The 16,817-nt window shown below is 63.0% G+C and overlaps 1 protein-coding gene across 5 annotated transcripts in view; it reads left to right on the top strand.

Annotated features, from left to right (window-relative positions):
• The first annotated feature begins 8,637 nt into the window (after positions 1–8,637).
• Positions 8,638–16,817, top strand: part of SATB2 (SATB homeobox 2) — a 140,761-nt gene continuing 132,581 nt past the window's right edge. Inside the window, exons 1-3 of one of the 5 annotated variants that reach the window (XM_076342311.1) lie at positions 8,638–8,652; positions 12,117–12,195; positions 15,927–16,145. In XM_076342311.1, the coding sequence (XP_076198426.1) occupies positions 15,977–16,145 (169 nt within the window). In that variant the 5' untranslated portion in view covers positions 8,638–8,652; positions 12,117–12,195; positions 15,927–15,976. Of the gene's footprint in view, positions 8,653–9,784; positions 9,803–11,099; positions 11,120–12,040; positions 12,196–15,228; positions 15,328–15,926; positions 16,146–16,817 lie in introns of those variants that run through there. The other 4 variants (XM_076342314.1, XM_076342312.1, XM_076342310.1 and 1 more) reach the window with 4 other exon arrangements.

Raw genomic sequence — 16,817 nt, 5'->3', positions numbered from 1 at the left:
TGGTGCAGAAAAGGTTGACTTTAATTTGCAGGAAAAGAAAAAGTTTGCATGACTTTAGAAGTGATGAAAGATAGCTGAATAAAGGCTCAAGGAGCTGTGACTGTAGTGAGGGAAGTGGGTGGACAGATCCCTGTATATTATAGTGCTATGAGATGTGAAATTGCTAAAATAGCCCCTGCCTAATGTAATCACCTTTCAAAGAATATTTGAGAGGCATATTGTCAGTCAAATATAAACAAAGACTATATTTGAAATTCAAAACTTGTCCAAAGTAATTTTTCTTTCAAAGGCTGTTTCCCCTGCTTGTATTCATTCTAGTGCTTTGAAAAGACATCTTTTTAGAGGACAAGCTATTTTTAATTGTTTATAAAAAAAAAATACAAAACCTTTTACAAAGCAGTAAGGAAAACCAAATGCATCTTCCAACAACTCCAGTCTTCTACGAGCAATAGCGAGCACAATAGAAACTGCATAAAAGCAGTCATTACCCAAGAACTTTTAGGAAATGCTGTCACTATTTCTAGAGCAGAGATCTCATGAGAATATAGAGAGAACAGTATGCCATGGTACCAATATTTTTTTTACCATTTACAAAAAGGCTGTATCAGGACAATAACTTCAGATCTTATAATGATTTCTCATTCTAAAACATTCCAGATTGCACTACAAACTAGTGGCGTGATCCCTTAGCTGTCCCTGTGCAAGACTCCCATTGGCTTCAAAGGCAGTGCTGTGTTCAGGCTGACATGGGATCATGACCTTGACCCAAAGACAAATTACTCACTCTGGTTACTTCAACTCATGCTGAACAGGAACTACTGAAAGGAAAGGGAGCAAACTGCCTAATATTGTCTTTATTGGCTGTTGCTTAAGGCAGGAAAGGGAAAAAAAACCTTTTTGCAATTAAAATTGTGTTGGGAATTGAATTATGGAGGACATAAGTCAGTAGCATTGAGATAGGGTCCTGAATACAGTTACATCTAGGGTATCTCAGGTATCCCCCGATATCTCTTATAATCACAAATAGTCACCTCCTCCATTTTGCATCTTCAACACTGACGTTCATGAACACCAGGAATAGTGACATACGGTTTCTCGTGGTTTTGTGTCCGGCAGCTGACTATGAGCCACGACAAGGAGTTTCTTTGCTGCAGGTGGTGCGTTTATATCTGCTTTCATCCTCAGTTGATTCTCTGTTGCCTAATAAGATGGTTTGTCTTGCAGCTTTTCTTAAGGCAGGTCACACCAGGGGAGTACTGACAGGATTGCCCCCCTCTACCCGTCTCCCGATTGTTCGTTACTGACAGGAACTTACTGATCTCTCTCACCTGTCATGGTTCTTCAGGTCTCCCTGTTAACTTTTAAACCATGGCTTGTTTCAACCATCAGCTACAAGTTTTTAGAGGGAGTTGTGACTGTGTATGATTTGATTTATAGGAAACTGGGGGGGGGGAAGTCACTGGCGCTATTTGCAGGCATTGGTGGAAATTATCTCAAAAGGAAACGTGTTAGTTTGTGGGCACTAGCATAGTTTTTCTTGGTTGCAATGTAAAGGTTTCAAAAGGTTTCAAAACAAATATATGCCATTGTATATTCTACCCTTTTTATACTCGGAGATTCAAAAAATGTAGGAGCCCTGTTTCAAGGAGGCCTCTGGGAAGGCCCACAGCCCAGATCTCCTCAGACCCTCCACTGTCTTGCTGGGAAATCTCTGGTTGTATGGAATTGGGGGGCGGGGAGCTGACTTGTGAGCTGCCAGTGGCCCCCACTGCCATCTCCAAGTGAAAAGTCACTCCACTGCCAGTTGAGGGCCTTATTCCACTATACATGTCTGCCCAGATGGCCAGCTGCAGCCTAGGCCTCATCTTTAAGAACTGGGGGAAATGACTCGTACATTATCCATCAGTCATGAATATATGAAAGAGAAATCCAGCCTGGCAGTTGCACAGTTACTTTCCATGCGTAGTTTCCCATGAAGCCTACCTCCTATTTTGCTTCTTTATTAGCTGTTGCTTCTAATTTTTGTGAAGGGATCAGGAAGCTTGTTTTAGCTGCAGTGAGTAAACTCTCTTGGCAGAAATGAGGAAACTGTTAAGAGGGAGGGGCTGCTACATTGTGCGGGTTACTTAATTGTCTTAATCGAAAATATATGAATATAAACAGACCTCAGACTTCCTCTCCTCTTTCTTTTTCCAAGCTGAAAGACATCCAAGGCTGTAATAAAATCGAGGGCTGTTGGGTGGCAGAGGGGATGTGCGCAGGGCCTGGCTGGCCCAGCACTGCGCTCCCGTTTGCCTTGTGGGAGCAGGCAGGCGCTCGGAGTTGGGATTTTACTGTTGAAGCTTTCGAAAGCGGTGTAAATCTGTGTGCACAGGCTGCCGGGCAGACCCATAAAAGCAGGACTATATAATCAAGGTGGAAATTGAGAAAATGGTTTATTTGGTTCTCTTCCCCGTAAGGCCCCCGCCCGCCCGGCTCTCGGCTTCTCCCGGCGGTAACGGGGGTGAGACCTGGAGGGGGGCGGGCGGCAGCGCCTCTGCCGCTCCGGGGCCGGCCGCGGCACCCCGAGCCCTGCGGGGACGGAAGGGAGCGGGCGGCAAGCCGGGCTTCTGCCGCCCCGGCTGCGCACGCCGGGGAGACGGGCCGCCGGCGTGCGGGGGCAGCTGGAGGTCTGGTTTCGTTCGTAGGCTTGCGACTAGTCTGCAAATATTTGTTTGTCTGTGGTCGCCCCAGAGGCAGATGTGCCGGGAGGGGCTCCCGGGGCGGTCGGTTCCCAGCCTCGGCGGGTCTTGGGAAGCCTGCGAGCGGGAGGGCTCCCGTCCCCGTCCCCGCCCCCGCGCTGCCGGCGCGGAGCCCCGCTGTGCGCCCGGCGCAGCCCGGGACCGGTTCCCCGGCCGGGCACCGGGACGGGGCTCCGCGCCCCGCAGCGGGGCCCGCGGCTGTGTGAGTGGTGGCCGCTGACCCCTCGGGACTCCCAGTTGCCAGGCGAGGGGCAGTGAGGATGGAGGGCATGCCCGCCCTGGTGCCAGCTCTCGGGCAGGCGCGTAGCTGCTGACAGGCTCCCTGCCCCAGGCACAGCCAGGGCCCGGCGAGCTCCGGCATGGGGAGGGAGACCACAAACGGCAACAGGGGTGAGAAACGGTGGGCCCGGGCGGGTTGTGTAGCGGAGACATCCGTGCCTCCATCTTTCTTGAAGTTAGACTGGCCGTGCGGTCCCCCTGCAGCCCCCACCCCCTTCTCCAGCTGGTACAGATGCACATCCCAGGTCGGAGGAAAGCACCCGGCGGTGAAAACCTGGGAGAACCACCTCCACTTTGTAGGCGTGCAGAGGCCACCATAACCTGCCAGAGGGACCCTGAGTGGGGTGAGGAGGCCCAGAGCAAATGTAAGGACGGGGTTAGCAATGCTGCTTGCACCCTTCCATCCAGTTGCAAGGACTGGCCTTTGCAGGGAGAGTCGACACGCTGTGATAGTGGTGGCAGCGTTTCACGAACACGAAGCTGGGAGGCCGGGAAGCATCCATCCGAGAGAGGGCACGCCGGAGGAATGGGAAGGCCCCGTGCCCTGGGCACTTGGCAGGGTCGGACCGCCGGCCCGATGATGCTTCAGCTCGGTCGTCCTGATGATCTGCGGAGCGCCAGGGAGAGGGGAGAGGCTGCCTCGGTCCCCGGGCTCAGCCCTCCAGTCCGGCGGCCTCTGCCAAGCAGCGGCGGCTCGGTGGGATGCCCATCTGCAGGGGCTGCCCTCTCTCCCGCCGCTCCCTTGGCGGGGCTGGGGCCGGACCCTCTCCCGCGGCCCTGCGCTGTGACGGCGTGCGAGGGGAAGGGTGCGGGAGGGCCGGCTGGCCTTCCTAACGTCTAAGAGAAGCGGCGGAGGGGACAGGCGGCGCTCAGCGGGCCGGGAAGGGGTCTTCTGCTGCCCGCGCCCCGGCCCGCACGCTTGGCCCACGCCCGGCGCTCTCGTCTTGCCCGAGAGGTGCCTCGAAGGGCGAGCGGGGCGGAGGGTCACCGCCGGCACCGAGGGGGCGGGGATCACCTCCAGCCCTGTCTCCCGCCGTGCTGGCCCCGGGACGCGCCTCGCCTCGCAGCACCTGCCGCCCTGCCCCTGCCCGGCTCCCGCGGGCAGTCGCGCCGCGCCGCTGGCGCCGAGTGGCCAAGGCTGAAAGTCTCAAAGCCCGGATGCTGCTGACCCTTCCCTGCCGGGGTGGCAGGAGCAGGTCCGTCCTCTCCCCATCCCATAGGAGCCGGAGCCCGACGCCCGCTGCGTGGGGGCTTCCCCGTCACTCCGGTGCCTGACGAAGCTCCCTGTCCCCTTCCTACTCAGTGCAGCACGCCGGCAGGGCTGCGGGCTCTCACCCGATACGAGCAACAGCGTCCGCCGGGGGAGGTACCGCTGCCCGTCTCGCTGCCAAGCTGGCGAGGAGCCGGCTCGGCTTCCGAGCGGCCCGAGCGGGTGCCGGAGCTCCCTGGGGCCCCGGGAGCCGAGCAAGCGGGGGTGGAGGCTGGAGCCGCCGGGGCGCGGGGTGCCATGAGCTCACCCCTCCGAGGGGTGGGCTCCTCTCGCGGCTGGGCGCCCACTCGCGGCCCCTCAATCCGATCGAGGCAGTTCTGTGAAAAGCCTCCGGAGCTGGCCGGCGGGGTGGCCGGGCTTTTGAGCAGCCCCTTTCTTGCAAGCGATTTAGAAAAAGCCCAGGGCTGAGAAACTTTGCGAAAGTTGGGCGAACTCCTCCCTGTTGTGCGAGGGCAGAGCGAAGCCGCACGCTACGACCCTCTAAGTTGAGAGCACGCACGGGAGCCGCTGCACCTACGCCTTGTCCTCGCTCCGGGGGGAGATGCGGCAGCCCGAGAAATCCCCTCATATCTGGTTCAAAATAGGCTGATAGAGAGTCAAGACGCTGACATACCGCCTTTCTCCCCAGTAAACGCGCACAGAGACGCCCCAGAAACCGAGGGGCTGCTGTTGTTTATGTCCGTCTTAGCGAGGCGGGATGTACGGAGCTGTTCCCAGGGACAGAACAAATACCTGCTAAGAACCGAAGACGCCACAAGTTGTTGCACAGATGAATTGATCCAGTAATCGCTAGGGCTATAACACCCTTATTTATGCTAAAGCATGTGACACAATCTTCAAAATGTGGTAGCTCCAAGTTACCACCTCTCTATTACTTATACAAGCTAATAGGTGAAGTGACTTTTACCTTCTTTACTTGAAGGAGGCACAAAGAAGCAGACAGGTAATTCCACGCTGCTAATTTTTGTGATGTGATGGGTAGGGAAGGGAGAGGTTGAAGTAAAAACTGGGAAGACCGATTATGAAATCTCGGAGTTTAGTTAGTAGTGACCAGCTCAGATCTCATGATTATTTTTTCTTAAACCGCGGTTGCAAATACGTTAGAAAATCTGGCACCTCATCTGCCCGTGCGTGAACCGATTTGTTCTGTCCGAAAGGGTGATTTGATAATAGGCACCTCTTTTTCTGTCACTAATTTGGATTCTCGCCTTAATGTTAGCATTTTTAATCAAGTGTTTAGCTGTTGCATTTCAGGGTGCGGAGAGAGGGAAGTGGTAGCTGTCTCTCCCGCTCCCGCGCTCTGCGGTGCCGGGGAGGATTGCCACTCAGTTCCGAGAGCGGAGCGCTGATTCTTGCCGTCTGCCGCGGTAAAGTTGCGGTAGTGTTACAGTTCCTCTCGGGTGACACTTGCCAGGCTTAAGGCAAAAAAAGTGTCTCGTATACAAAACGGTCAGAATATTTACAGGTAATTGTGACTGTCAAATACTCCGGCGTGTTGACAAAGCGCAGAGATCTTGGAGCGTTTCGTCTTTCGGTGGGTGGGAGGCTGCGGCGGCGTGGGACCCCTGCGAGGGGCAGCGGCGCGGGCTGAGCCCCGGCGCCCGTTCGGCCGAGGGACGGGGCTGCCTCCGGCTCCCAGCGGAACGCTGGCCAGAAGGAAATAATCGTGTCACCCCGCAGGGGCGGTGTGACCGAAAGGCACTTCCCGGGGCAGAAGTGCAGCGGTTCACGGAGCGGAGTAAGCGAGAGCCGCCGTCCCCGCTGGGGACAAACCGCTTGTTAGATGCTAATGTAATCGGAGTGATTCCGTGACGGGGAGCAGACGAGCACTGCGTCTGGTCTGGTTTTGTAATGGGATTTCAAACGGCGGACACCGCTACCCCGTCCCTTTACAAACCTGAAACTTGTCACGGGAGCGCGCTGGCCGCGCTCAGGTCGGCCACCCCTCGCAGAGGGGAGCGGGGTTGGCCGGGGGGCTGCCGGCGCCGCAGGCCGGGGGAAACGCTTGGGCCGGTAGAAGACGCGGCTTTAGGCGGAACCGCGCTCGCTGCGTGACAGCCGTGCGTAGCGCCGTGGGCACCGCTGTGCCTGGGCACGGCGGCCGCGCAGCCACCGGGGCCACGGCGGCTGCGCCCGCGCTGCGGGGCTGGGAGGTGGCAGCCCCCGCAGGCAGCCGGGCACATGCTGCCGGCCCGCTCCGCGCCCTGCCCGCCGCGTGGGGACGGGGACGGCACCGTCGGAGGCTGTGGAAGCGGGGGGAGGCCAGCCCCGCGGACCCTAGCGGGCAGAAGGCAGGCAGGCTCCGGGCAGTATCCCCAGGTCCCCGCTGCCCCGGCATCTGCCGGGGAGGCATCTACCTCGTTCCGCCGCGCCGGGAAGCCGCGTCCAGGTTGGACGGCGCCGCCTCTGCAGGGCTACCGGGGCTGCCCCGGGCGGCCGGCCACCTTTCGGCCACCCTTGAACCTGCTGGGGGCAAGCGGGCAGCCCCAGACCTGGGGGTGGGGGTGGGGGGTGGTGTCCTTTCGCGGGCCAAGTACCAACCCTGGCCCCGAAAGCTCTTTGTAAGTGTTTGTGCATGTAGGCAGGCAAAGTTCTGAAGCCACGGGAAAAGACAATTGGATTGTCTGTAGCAGTAAAAGCGACAGGATTTGGCCTTTTCCTGCCCCGGTGCCCCATGTGTGTCCCCTCTGCAGAGAGCGCCCTTTGCGCTGCTGAGCTCCGTGGCTAACAGTACAGGGCTTGCGAAAACCTAAAACGGCTGAGCGTTACCCGGTCAGCCGCCCGCAGCTTTCTAGCGGCGGTGATATCTCCAGGGTCAGGAACAAGTCCGGTTCGTGGCGCGGCCGGGGAGGCTCTGAGCTGCCTGCCATTTGCTGGAGCTGGGCTGTGGGACGTTTGCTGCCCGTGTGTGTGCGTTAGGGTGCGTTTCCTCGATCTGTTCAACGGCTTTTCCAGCCTTTACCGTTCAATAAAACCTCTGTTGTTTATCTTCACTCGACATCCCCTGCACTGCCTGCCCCTTTTCTCTGAGCAGATCCGCAGCTTTCAGTTATTCGCACAGAAAACTATAAATCCCCAGCGCGGTCCCGCCAGCCCGGGCACCCCAGCTGCGGGCTGGGCTCAGCTCTGTCACAGGCTGACCTGCCCTTGGCCTCAGCGGAGCGGCGGGGAGCGAGGGCGGGAGGTGGGGGCGGGCAGCGGGGACCCGTGCGGTCCCGGCACGGCTCTGCTCCCTGAGCACCGTTTCGCGTGGAAGCAGCCGGCGGGAGCTTCTGCCTTGTGCCGCAGAGCCGTACGCATTTGCTGGTGGTTTAATTTACACGGGCAGTTTGCGTGCAAAGATCAGGCTGTCTGTTAAAAGGCAAAGTTTGGGTTTAGGAGGAAAATGGCACCCTGCTCTGCACAGAAGTCAGTCGCTAATGAGCCGCGCCGTCCCGGGGAATGAGCGCGGCGGTGGTGGCGGGGCTAGGGCTGAGCGCTGCTCCCCGGGAAGCTCCCGGGGACGGCGCTCGGAAGCGGCTCTGTCCTCCCGGCTCTGCCGAGGTCTCTACTCCCATCTGGTCTCCGCCGGCCGCAGGAACTTGGAGAGAGTCTGGGAGGCGGTGGTGTCCAACGTGGGCGGGTGATGCTGTGCTTCCAGGTCGGAGCCGGGCGGGGGAGAAGAGCTGATACCTTGCTAATTTACGTAAATCGTTGCAATTAAAACGATTCGTGCCTCGGGGTACGAGTCCTCAGCCCTGCACGCTCGGCATGTTCTGCTGAGCTCCGCCGTCTCTCGCCCCCACCCCGAGCGAGAGCGCGGCTGGAGGGAAGAGCGGGCTCGGCGCGGAGCCTCCCTCCCCCGGCACCCCGCGCCCCGCAAACACCTTTGGGGTGAAAAGGCAGGCGCCGGGCTGTCTCCTGGGCTGCGGCGGGCGGCTCGCTGCTGCAGCTCCCTCCCGCATTCGTTCATGCCGCAACTCGGGCAGTGCGCGACAGGCGGGACGCTCGTCTCCCCGCGCAGCGCCGCTCGGCGCGGCCACCTCGGGGTGGGAGCGGGGGGCGCCGCCCGGCCCGGGCAAACGGCACTGGAGTGGCCTTGGGTTGCTGCGAAGGAGCAGCCGCAGCTGGTGCTCGGGTGGCGGGACTGATCGCAGTACTTGTTAGTCACTTCTTTCTCGGATCTAGGGAACTTCCCTTAATCTCAACGAAGGCGGCGAAACTCTTCCTGCATTTCCAACTATGAGCCGCTAATTTGAAGGAGAAGAGCCTCAGGGCACAGGCGGTTCGGTCTGTGCTCTCTGCTCCTGACAGTTTACAAATCTAAACAGATTTATTTTAGAGAAGCCGTACAAAACCGAAGAGTCTCGCAAGTCTGTTAAGGTGAGGCGTGTCGATGAGCGCGAAATCACACGGAGGAAATCTCTTGCGGCTCGCACTGCAGCGTGTGATTGCGGGAAAACGCTGACCCGCGGCCAGGGGGACAGCCAAGAGCTGGAGACGAGTGTGAGGAACTAGGGGAAGTTGCAGATCGCAGTGGGGAGCCGGAGGGCGGGGGGGAGCCTGGCAGGACCCCGGCAGCAGCCGGTTCAGCCTCGCACCAGGCACCCCGACGTCCCCTCCGCGCTGAGCCGGCCCGGCCCGGCGGCGAGCCCCGCTCCCTGGGCCCGCCTCGGCCGGGGCTGCGCTGCCTTCTGGGCACCGAAATACGGTGTAATAACAGCTCCGGCCGAGTCCTTCCCTTCCCTGCATACGGCTGGCTGTAGAGATTTCCTCTCTATAGTCCGCAGCTTCTTCTCCATATAACTAACGTTAGCGGCAAAAGACGTATAAATAAAGTCAGTGAGGGGAAGGGTGAAGGCGAGGGTAGGGTCTGCAGAGATACTGCCGTCCCGAAACCGTTTAGTCGGAGTTCGGACGCCGTAAAGACGATTTTGGTTCTGTTTTTTTCTGTTTCAACTGGCGCAGTAAGAACGAGCCGCGTGGACCCCGAAAGGGCTGGAGGCGGCCGGCGGTGCGCAGGGGAGGCAGGGCCGCCTCCGCCGGCTCCCGTGGGGCCGAGGCGCTCTCAGCGGCGGAGCCGCGGGACTCGCCGGGACTCGCCGGGCGACCCGGCGGCCGCCGCGCTCCCCGTCCGGGCAGCCGCCCGCTTAGGCTTGGGCTGGCGGAGGAAAAGCACCGGCGTGCGGCTGGGAAACGGCGATGGCCCGACCCGTGCTCCTGCCGGCACTGTCGGCTGGAGCCAGAGCTCTCCCCTCGAAGTGCTGCGGGCAGGGCTGGGCTCGTCCCGCCGTTGGGATCAGGGACGTTTTCGTTTCGTTTTAGCTTCACCTCCTAAACCTGGCGCCGAGCGAGGGTTCGCGGTAGTGCGGAGCGGCTCCTAGAGCGGCAGGGTCAGACGGCTCGTCCCCGACGGCGAGAGCTTGATGGAGGGGCCGCTCCGCAGAGGCGCTGGGGGAGGCCGGCTCCTCGGCCGCGCAGCGCCTTTCCCGGTCCGCGGGGGGAGCGCGAAAAAAGTGCAGCCGGGCAGCAGGTCAGTCCCCACGCGCTGCCCGCCGAGGGTTTTCCCGTTCCGGCCTCACTGCCCGGGCCGGGCTGGGCCGCGGGCGAGGAGCGCGGCGCTGCGGGGGCCGGAGCCTCGACGGCATGTGGCGCGGCGGGCGAGGCGGCAGGGCGGAGCGGCGCTGCCGGGGCGAGGGCGCAGCGGAGGACGGCGGGGCCGGCGCAGCCCGCGCCGCGCAGGAGGGGCCCGGCGGGCGCCCGCGACAGGTGCTGCTCGCCCTGCCCGGCCGCTCAGGACCGCCGGGGCTGCGGGCGGGCGGGAGCCGCGGCCGCCTCCGGCTGCGCCGGCGCCGGTGCCCGCGCGATGGCGCTGTGCGAAGGGGAAGACGCCGGGACGGGTCGGGCGGGTGGTCCGGTCCCGGCCCCGAGGAGCGGCCCCGGGCTCGGGTTCTGCCGCCATGGCGGCCGCTGGGAAGGGAGCCCGGGCCGAGCGGGAGCGGGGAGCCGGGAGCCCTCGCCTGCGGGAGCCGCCCTGCCCTTCCCGAGCCCGCCTGCCCCGGCGGTGCCTGCTGCGGCCGCCGCCCCCGCGGGCACTCGGCGCTGCCCCGCCGGGGCCGCAGGGCCACCCCGCTCCCATCCCGTCGCGGCAGCCCTGGGCCTCCGCCCTTCGCGGTGGTGCCCGCGGGCGGCGGGCCGGCGCCCGCCAGGACCCAGGTGTGCGGCGACCGGGGCCCCCGCCTCGGCCCAGGCCGCAGCGCTCCGCCGCGTCGCGGGGGGCCCAGTCCGGCCGAGCCCCGCGGTGAGGCGGCCGTCCCGCGGACGCCGTGGCCTCTGGGAGGCATTGGGCGGAAGGGGAGAAAGAAGGCGGCGAGAAGAGCGCACGGGAGCCCGGCGGAGCCGGTGGATCCTGTCAGGCGCGGCGGCCGCCTTTCGGGCGCAGCTGCGCGGGGCGAGGGCGGCCCCGGCCCCGGCCCCGGCCCCGGCCCCGGCCCCGGCCCCGGCCCCGGGGGCAGCACCGCGCGGCATCGCGGGCGGCGGAGGCGCGGGAGCCCACGGCAGCCGCAGCTGCAGCCGTCCGCCTCTGAAGCCTGTGCAGGCACGGAGCTGCGATCGCTGCCATGCGTTTTGGCTTTAAAAGCGGTAGTTAATGAAAACCAAACCTTTCCAAGGAGGTGTTTTTGTTCGTTTGTTTTGTTCAAAAATTTTTTGGCAATCAACCACTTGAGGCGTCCATAAACTTCAGCTACGGAGAGCGCTGGGGACTCGGAGCGCACCCACTCCTGCTCTCACCAGAGTGCCAGAGCAGAAAATTCTCCTACCGGAGTTCGTGTTAGAAAAAGAAAAAGAGGTTAATAATAATAATAATAATAGTAATAATAATAATAATAATAATAATAATAATAATAATAATAATAATAATAATAATAATAATAATAATAATTTCAGTTCTTTTTACAGCGAGATTGAGGACGGACGGGGGAAAGCCATGGGAAATAATCGCCCTTTTTTCCAGTGGAAATAAGGACAACATGTGAAAATCATGCACTGGGGGGGGGGGGGGGGAAGCATTTGTAATCTGAAACAGAAAGAAAAGGCTTTTATTGAGAAAAATATGTAAAAGAAAAATAAGCATCATGTATCATAAAATCTGTCTAAATTAAATGATGTTTACAAAACAGAAGTTACCAACCAGCAAAATTTATGCACTCGGTTCGGTTTCCCGTCATTTTTACTAACAAGCCCCTTTGCTTCCGCGTCGAAATTTTCAAAAGATTACCGCTCCCGATTTCAAAGTTAAAAGAGTATTTTCTGTAAACATTCGGTTTATAAATACAGGAATAAACACGTATTTGGCGATCCTGATATTCGAGTGAACGCGCAAATGAGAAACCAGCTGCCGGTGGGGAAAAAACTGAACGCGAGAGAAAGGTGCAGGGGATTAATTGCAAATAAAGCAATCGCTACATATATATTTAAATGTATTTGATTGTATGCATTATTCAAATGCCCTTCTGACTAGTTTAATAATTTAGAATCGATAGTTTTCCTAAAAACTTTATAAAATATTTACACTTGATAAAATATTAATCGATTAACAAGCCAGTCGTACTCTTATAGGAGCTTTACTAAAGTCCTGTAACCGCGCTGTCGCCACACGTCTCCGCTGTTAAGGAAAGGATCGCTGACAAAATGTAAATGAAGATCTTCAGACGGTGGTGTTTATAAAATAGCTCATTAATGGGCTTGGATTGAATCTCTCCATCCATCCACATCATCAGATATAATAATAGTAACGAATCAGACAGGGAAGATCCTGGCTAAACCATTGGCATTTTTTTTTCCAGAAGTACCGAAGTCCTAAATCACCAATTCTTCTAACTTTCTGGCCATTGATCCGCGGAAATTCGTAGTTCAACATCAAAGGTAAGAACAAAACATTATTCAATTATTCGATAGCTGGTGGAAAATGTTAACTTCCGTGTAAGAGCTGCTGCTGAGCTTTATCAGATTTAGGGAAAAAAAGGGAGAAAAGTTAAATCGGGTTATTTAAAAAGAAAAACGAGAGTTCTCCAAACTTTGAGGCTCCCTTCTGAAAGGAGCGGCAGGAGACCCGGCCGGCGGCAGCCGCTGCGCTCTCTCCTCCTCCGCAGCCTGCGCGTTCCCGGCACCGGCGCTCGCTCCTCCGACAGCTGCCGGAGCCCCGGCCCTGGCGGCGGCCCCCGCGCCCCCGGCCTTCCGCTGTCCCCCGCGTCTTTTCTGGCTTCCCCAAACTTCAGCCGGCGATGGGACCCGGCTCCCACCCCCGTTCACGGCTTGCTGTCGCGGGGCAAGGCTGGCACCCAGTCCAGACTTGGGCGGCGGGTCCCCCTGCCCCTTCCGAGGAGGGGAGAGACACGAGTCCTTCGGCCGAGGCGGGGGACGCCGCACTCGGCGCTGCTTTTCGGGGCCGGGCCGGGGGTCGGATGCGGAGCGAAGCGATTATTTCTCTTACCCTGCCCGGGGATCCGCTGCTTCTCCCGGCACCGCTTCCAGGGGCGGCCCGGAGCCCACTGGGAGACCCGAGCGCTCGGCGGGCGGGCGGGCTGTCACTGCCGCTCGGAGGGAAGGAGGGGGGCAGCGGGGCCAGCGGCGGCCGAGCTCCCGCGGGGGACCTGCCCTTCCCCTCCTCCAAATCCCGGGGCAGCACCGGCGGGGCTCGCCGCACCGGGACGGCTGCGGGCGGGCTCGGGGCTACCGCTGCTGCCCACCCTACCCTCCCCGGGCGTTTACGGGACGGACGGAAACCTGCCGCCAGGGCTGCCCGGTGGCGGTGATGCTCCCGCCGCGCCCCGGTCCCGCCGTGCCCGGGGAGAGGGGGGGCTCTCCGCCCACCTACCCCCCCCCCCCCCCCCCCCGAGCCCCCTCTTTTTTTGACCCTCCGGCGCCACCGTAAAAGGCAGAGCTCTTAAGGGGGCACGGCGGGGAGGGCGGTGCCCTGCAGGGAGCTATCGGCGGACGGGCGGCGGGGGAGGAGGGGGGGGGCGGCGGGCATCTTCGGTGCCCGCCGCCCCCCCCTCCTCCCCCGCCGCCCGTCCGCCGCCCGCCCCCCCGCGCCGGAGGGGATTTCCTCGGTCCACCTTAACGCGGGGCTCGTTCCGCCGCCGGGCGGGCGGGGAGGGCTCGGCGGCGCGGGGCCGCCGGCTCATTCCCCTGCGCCCCCCGGGCCGGGCAGGGGGCGCTGCGAGCCCTCGGGGCGCGCCGCCGGGCATGGCCCTGCCGGGGGAAGCGCCCGCTCCGCCGCCGGCCCCGGGCAGCGGCGCGGGTGCACCTTGCACCCGAGGGAGAGGTGACTGCCTGCCGGGCGACCGCTGGCCTCTCCAGGACCGGCGAGGGGCCCGATCCCGCCCCGCTGCGATTTCCCCGCCGGAGCTTTCCCCTCCCCGCTGGCTGCACTTAGCCAGCGCTGTCGTGCCCTACCCGGAGCTCCGCTATTAAATAATTTAGCGGCGGCAGCAGCAGCGCTTCCCTGCCCGCTTCTCAGCTCCTCCCGGCCCCCGTCATCAATTATTCAGGGCCAGCCCGGTAACTGCCTGGAGCCGGGCGCGGAGAGGAGGGCGGCGGCGGGGCCCTACCTGGGGCCGGGCCGGGCCGCTCGCCCACTCTCGGAGCCCCGGAGGAAGCGCGACCGGCCCTCGGGGCGGCAGCCCCCGCCGCACCACGAAAAGTTACTGCCGCCTTGCCCCGGCGGGGAGAGGTTGCGGGAGGGTCCCTGCCGTCGCTCCGTTCCCCGGGGGGAGGCCCCCGGTGGCAGGGGGCGGCGAGGTCGCACCGGCTGCGTCGGACCGACCCGGACGCCCGGACTGGATGCTGGTGGCAGCCTTGCGCCTCACTGGTCGGTCCGGTCTCCCCAGCGCCGGCTTCCCCACTATCTGCACACCCCCCCCCTTCCCCTTCTCCTCCCGGCTCCTCCTCTCCTTCCCCCTCGGCCCTCTCCCAGCACCACTGCCCCTGTCCTTGCGCCCTTCTGCCCTGGGTCCCTCCTTGTCACCACCACCTCGTCCTGCCGCGCTTCCCCTTTCCCACCCAGCCCGCCCTCCTCCCTCCCTCCGTGCGGCACCGCGCTCGCTTTTCGTGTGCGAGACGTGTTATTTATTTATCGGTGTTTAATCTCCTGCCAGGTGGGTGTCTGCCTCCCACCCCTGCGCGCAGCGGGGCCGGCCGGGCCGGGCCGGGGCTGCGCGGGGCGGGCCGGGCCGGGAGGAGGTGGGCTTCAGCGCGCCCGTCTGCGCCCGATCCCGAGATAGCACCGAGACTTGATTTTTGCGGGGGGGCGGGGAGGGGGAGGGGTGTCGGAGGCGAGGAGGGGTGGCGATGTTTGGGATGCACAGCCCTGGGACGGGAACGCCGCGCAGACAGACAGGCAGACACACACACACGAGCGCGCACACACACCAAACCCGAAACCAAGGACAACCCCAAAAAGGACTCACTCTGCCTCGATGACTCAACGCAACTAATAACCGTTTCTCCGCTCTCTGTGGCGAGTCCCTCCTGCCGCTGCTGTCGCTGGCAGAGAAGGGAACGACTGAAAGTGACACACCGGGGGCCGCTGCCGCCGCCGCTTCCCCGCGCCGCCGGGCACCCGCCGCCGCCGCGGAGCCCGGGAGAGCGGCGCTCCCTCCTCTTCTCCTCCCCTCGTCTCCCCCGGTATTGATTTTCTCCGCTGAAGGTGTGAGAAGTCGGCTCCCTCTCCCCTCTCCCCCGCGCCGCAGCCGGCGGCCCGCGGCTCCCCGCCCCCTCGCCCCGACCTCCCCGCTCCGCTCCGCTCGCCACCCGGGACCCTCCGGGAAGGGGCTCTGGCCCCTGCCGCCCCGCGCAGCGCGGGCAGCCGCCCCGGCCCCGCCGCCTCGGCACCCCCGGAGGAGGGCAAGGAGGGGGCTGGGGGGTGGGGGGAAGGAGTAGAAGGGAAGAAAGCGGCGTGAGAGGAGGAAACAAGAAAACTTTCCACCCTGGATTCTCTACTTCTGATCCATGGACAGAGCCCAACTCAGCCAGCTTACAGACAGGCTATAAGCAGTAAGTACAGCGGCAGCTCCCGGGAGCCGCTCACTAGAGGCTTCCTCGCCGGCAGCCGACTACTCCGCGGCTGCACAGCTGGCCGGCGCGGGGGGGCCGTGCCAGCGGGGCCGCCCGGACTGGCAGCCTCTTTCCCGCGGGCCCCGGGGGCGGGCCGGAGCTGAGGCCGGACCCGGGGCGCAGCACCTGGCTGCGGCGGGCGGGTGGGCTGCCTGCCTGCCTGCCTGCCTGCCGGTCTGCTCGGCGCGATGGGGACCGGAGCGCAGCGCTGCCTGCCCCCGCCCGCGGCAGGTTGGGGCCAGGCGGCGGGACCCGCGTCTCCGCCGCGGCGGGCCCGCGGGCCGGGCGGGTAAGGCGGCCGCGCCGGGCCGGGGCCGTCGGGGCCGAACCGCTCGCTTTTAGCGGGGCCGGCTCCGGCGGCGAGAGCGGGGCGGCATCGCGCCCGGCTGGCGCTCGCACGGCACTCGCCCGGCTTCACCGGGCTGAGCCGCCCGGGGGACGCGCTGCGGGGGCCCGGGCGGGCGGGCGAGCGGGGCCGGGGGCCGGGTGGCGGCGCGGGCCGGCGGCTGCTGAAGAGCCCCTTCTTTCTCTTGCCCTAGGTCCGTGCTCCTTCTACTGCGACCTGCCAGCGGGAGCCGCGTCTCCGAGCATGGAGCGGAGGAGTGAGAGCCCCTGCCTGCGGGACAGCCCCGACAGAGGCAGCGGCAGCCCCGATGTCAAAGGGCCCCCCCCCGGGAAGGTGGCCAGGCTGGAGCAGAACGGCAGCCCCATGGGCACCCGCGGGCGGCCGAACGGCGCCGTCACCAAGCCCGTGGGAGGTAACCGTGCGGCCGCGCTCACGGCGGCACCGCCGGCCGGCTCGGCTCGGCTCGGCTCGGCCCGGCCCGGCCCGGCCCGGCCCGGCCCGGCTGGGCGCGGCGGCCCCGCTGGCCGGGGCGCGCAGAGCGGCGTGCCCGGGGTGGCATGTGGCGGGCGGGTCGGCGCGCGTGGTGCCGGCAGGTTCGTGCGGCAGCTGGCGGTCTGCTGCCCGCTCTCCCTGCAAAGCGTTTAGCTGCGCAACACCGCTGCGGTGTTCGGGGTCCGCGGAAGGACTTCTGCCGAGGTCTGCGGCGTGCACGACTCGCTCGTTAGAAGGCCTCCTTCCTAAAGAGGCCACCCCTAGGCCCGGGCTTTAGCTAGGCGGCTCACAAAAGGCCAGGCCTAATCCTGCTGGAGGGTAACTGGGGGAGAGCTGGGCCCTGCGCTCGGCGCTTGCTGCATGAGAACCGGCGGATCGCCGCCGGGGCAGCCGGCGGGCGTCCCCCGCGCATCGCCGGCGGCTCCCGGAGGGCACGGCGGCGGCCGGGGCGGCGTGCCTGGGCAGCGCCAACAAAAGGGGGCATCGCCTCCAGGTTAGGTACAAGCAGCCTGGCTGCGGTCACGGATGCGGGTGACATGAATTAGGTGTGCTACACCCACCGTCGCAGCTCTGAGAATGGGGTCTCCAGGGT

The sequence above is a fragment of the Aptenodytes patagonicus genome, chromosome 6 (genome assembly GCF_965638725.1).
Source record: "Aptenodytes patagonicus chromosome 6, bAptPat1.pri.cur, whole genome shotgun sequence".
NCBI lineage: Eukaryota > Metazoa > Chordata > Aves > Sphenisciformes > Spheniscidae > Aptenodytes > Aptenodytes patagonicus.
The sequence above is the reverse complement of the archived record's forward strand: the minus strand, read 5'-3'. Positions and strand labels throughout refer to the sequence as shown.